Genomic DNA, 3,798 nt, shown 5'->3' on the forward strand with positions numbered 1-3,798 from the left:
AAAAAAAAAAAAGAAAGAAAACAAAAAGACTAGCAATATCTCCTCCTCTAACTCAAATAAATGTAAGCATAAAATGAAAAAATAGTTTTTCATTCAGCAATTTAAAATTTCCTGTAAAATATGCTCCATAAATCCAAAGTGTTAGTATTTCAGACATTCCTGATTAGATTTAGCTAATTAGAAAGAGATTAAGAAAATGCTGGGGGGAATAGAACTGCTGTAGAGAACACTGAATTTTTTTTATTGTGGTAAAATATGCATTGTAACGTGAAAGTTATTAGTGTTGGCTGGGCATGGTGGCTCATACCTGTAATCCCAGCACTTTGGGAGGCTGAGGCGGGCAGATCACCTGAGTTAGAAGTTCGAGACCAGCCTGGCCAACATGGTGAAACCCTGTCTCTACTAAAAATACATAATTAGCTGGGCTTGGTGGCACATACCTGTAATCCCAGCTACTCAGGAGGCTGAGGCAAGAGAATCTCTTGAACCAGGGAAGCGGAGACTGCAGTGAGCTGAGATCACACCACTGTACGCCAGCCTGGGTGACAGAGTGAGACTCTGTCTCAAGAAAAAAGTTAATAGTGTTACAGCTCTTTTTAGAACTTGTCTAGCAAGTTTTCCTGTTTTTACTGAAAACCTTCCCTTCCCTTCCAAATAACAAGAAATGTACACTTTTTTTTTTTTTTTTTTTTTTTGAGTTCGGGTGTCATTTATTGCTCAGGCTGGGGTGCAGTGGCACAAGCATAGCTGACTTTAGCCTAAAAATCCTGGGCTTGAGTAATCCACCCACCTTAGCTAGCTAGGACTACAGACACACAGGTACCATCATGCCTGGCTAATTTTTTTAAAAAAAGTTTTTATAGAGACAGGCCTCAAACTCACGGCCTCAAGCAATCCTTCTGCCTCAGCCTCCCAAAATGCTAGGAGTACAGGCATGAGCCACTGCGCCCTGCCTAAAATTTACAACTTTAATCATTTTTAAGTGTGAGGTTCGGTGACATTAAGTGCATCCACATGTTGTGCAGCCGTCACTACCATCCATCTCCAGCACTTTTTCATCATCCCCAGACTTCACACTCACTCAGGATAATGCCTCATTCACCCCTGCCCCACCCCCTGCTAACCTCTGTTCTACTTTCTGTCTCTGTGAATTTGCCTCATTTATGTATTTGGACAAAATACTTGTGTTTAGGGAAAGAATAGTTAGGAATATTTTAAGCAAGAAAATTAAAACTATCTTTGTTTCAAAGATCTTTTTTTAAACCAGTGTTAGCAGTGCTGACAGTTCTTCCTTTTCTGCTAGAGATCTCTGAAAGTGTGAACTTCGATGATGAGACTGATGGAAGATCCCAGTCAGCATGTTTAGAAAGACCCAGTTCTGCATCCAGCCAGAATTCAACCGTATGTAGTTCTGAAACTTCTTCCATTAGAGCTAATTTGACTCTTTCTCAAACATACCTTCAGTATTTAAATACCATTACTGAGTGAGGATTCCTTCAGAAGTGTAAGCTCAAATTTAGCTCATGATCTAATTTCTTCTGTCTCAGGTCAGCTATTGTGAGGCTTTGTCCCATTTTCAAACTTAGCTCTTCATTACTCTGAATATTCATATTCTTATTTCACTTTTCAGTTTTCCTTATTATGTTAGAAGATTGAAGACATAGGGGTAAACCACTAAGTTGCTTCGTCCACTAAGTGTTTCTCAAAGAGAATCAGATTTTCAGTCCCAGCCGCCTGTTGCTCATGTGTGGCTGTCCTTTCAGGATACAGCCACTTCCGGTTCTGCGACTGCAGCCCAGCCAGCTGATAACCTCCTGGGAGACATAGATGACCTCGAGGACTTTGTGTATAGTCCTGCCCCTCAAGGTGTCACAGTAAGATGTCGGATAATCCGGGATAAAAAGGGAATGGATCGAGGCCTCTTCCCCACCTACTATATGTACTTGGAAAAAGAAGAAAATCAGAAGGTATGAGAATTGATTTCTAAAAAAACTCTTGGGTGAGAGAAGAATGTTATGGGAATAGACTGTTGATGGGCCTTAGGGAGCTAACTCTGGTATTAGGTCAAGCCAGCTGGAAGTAGATTGTATCTTTTTTTTTTTTTTTTTTTGAGACAGAGTTTTGCTCTTGCTGCCTAGGCTGAAGTACAATGGCATGATCTTGGCCCCCTGCAACCTCCATCTCCCAGGTTCAAGTGATTCTCCTGCCTCAGCCTCCCAAGTAGCTGGGATTACAGGCATGCGCTACCTCATCGGCTAATTTTGTATTTTTAGTAGAGATGGGGTTTCTGTATGTTGGTAAGGCTGGTCTTGAACAACCTCAGGTGACCTGCCCATCTCAGCCTCCCAAAGTGTTGGGATTACAGGTGTAAGCCACGGCGCCTGGCGATCATATCTTTTAATCCCCATATGCTGTGTTCTCATTTTCTCCAAAGAGCTCATGTTCTAATAGGCAGCAAGCTCTACCTTCCCATAAATAAGAGCTTTATTCACAATGTGGGAAAATGGACAGGTATTTGTTAATGTAATTGTTTTCACCTATCTCCCATGATTTAGTTTTTGGATGTTACTGTGTGTTCTTTTGGTTTTTCTTTTTATTATGGTAGAACATGACATTGTGGAAGGAGAGCAAGTTTTAGGGAATAGGAAGAATTAGAAATACAGAAGGGTATATAAGTTAAATGTCTTTTTTTCTCACTCTAGAAATCCTAATTTATAAGTTTGAGCCAATTTAATACGTGCCAGTGAACAACTTTATTTTACTAATTTTGCATTAATACCAGGTCTTAACAGATGATTTTAAGAGCCTAGAAATGAGATAATGATAGTAGGTGTTAATTGTTCTTGGTCTGTTGTAAAAACCATTTATTGAGTTTTTACAACAGACCAAGCATAAGCATATATGTTTATATGTATTATCACCTGTATTACATTAAACCTGTAATTATATGTATAGCCACCCTGTTAGGTAGGATTTCTTATCTCTGCTTTAAAGATGAGGTAACTAGGGCTTAGGGAGTGACTTACCTACCCCAAATTGCACTAAGTGGTGGCAGAGCCAGACTCAAACCTGTTTCTAAAGTCTTCCTACTTAGCCACTGCCACTCTTCTGCTTCCCTATTATGGTCCGAGTCTAGTAGAGTTTAGGAAGGATGCATACATAGGATGGTGTTCATGCCATTGAAGTCACAGTGGTTTAAAACAACAGCAACATGGAAAAAGAGTATTTCCTCCCTGGAGAGCCTTCCCTTTTTCCCCTTGTTGCCTTTTGCCTAATCAAAGCCTTTCCTGATGTGCTCCAGTAGATGTGGTTGACATTCCTTTGTCTATGTCTCCAGGGCATTAAGAAAGCTATCACAGGCCAGGCGCGGTGGCTTGTGCCTGTAATTCCAGCACTTTGGGAGGCTGAGGTGGGCAGATCACTTGAAGACAGGAGCTCAAGACCAGCCTGGCCAACACAAGGAGACCCTGTCTCTAGTAAAAAAAAGAAAAAATTATCCAGGAGTCATGGCATGCACTTGTAGTCCCAGCTACTCGGGAGGCTGAGGCAGGAAAATCACTTGAACCTGGGAGGCAGAGGTGGCAGTAATCTGAGATCATGCCACTGCTCTCTAGCCTGGGTGACAGAGTGAGAGCCTGTCTCAAAAAGAAAGCCATCACAGTAAAGAATGAGAAGGTGCCGGGCGCGATGGTTCACGCCTGTAATCCCAGCACTTTGGGAGGCCGAGGCGGGTGGATCACGAGGTCAAGAGATCAAGACCATCCTGGTCAACATGGTGAAACCCCGTCTCTACTAAAA

General features: G+C 41.8%; 1 protein-coding gene and 1 non-coding gene across 2 annotated transcripts in view; both read left to right on the plus strand.

The window, feature by feature from the left end:
• The window catches only part of TULP3 (TUB like protein 3), an 18,213-nt gene that overhangs the window by 6,777 nt on the left and 7,638 nt on the right, over positions 1–3,798 (plus strand). Inside the window, exons 3-4 of the mRNA XM_017546051.2 lie at positions 1,304–1,401; positions 1,764–1,967. Coding sequence (XP_017401540.1) covers positions 1,304–1,401; positions 1,764–1,967 — 302 coding nt within the window. The remainder of the gene's footprint in view (positions 1–1,303; positions 1,402–1,763; positions 1,968–3,798) is intronic.
• LOC119473812 lies at positions 580–642 on the plus strand. The gene has a single exon (XR_005203048.1). It is a non-coding gene; the product is annotated as a U7 small nuclear RNA (small nuclear RNA).

Source organism: Cebus imitator, unplaced genomic scaffold (genome assembly GCF_001604975.1).
Source record: "Cebus imitator isolate Cc_AM_T3 unplaced genomic scaffold, Cebus_imitator-1.0 Scaffold187, whole genome shotgun sequence".
Classification (NCBI taxonomy): Eukaryota; Metazoa; Chordata; class Mammalia; order Primates; family Cebidae; genus Cebus; species Cebus imitator.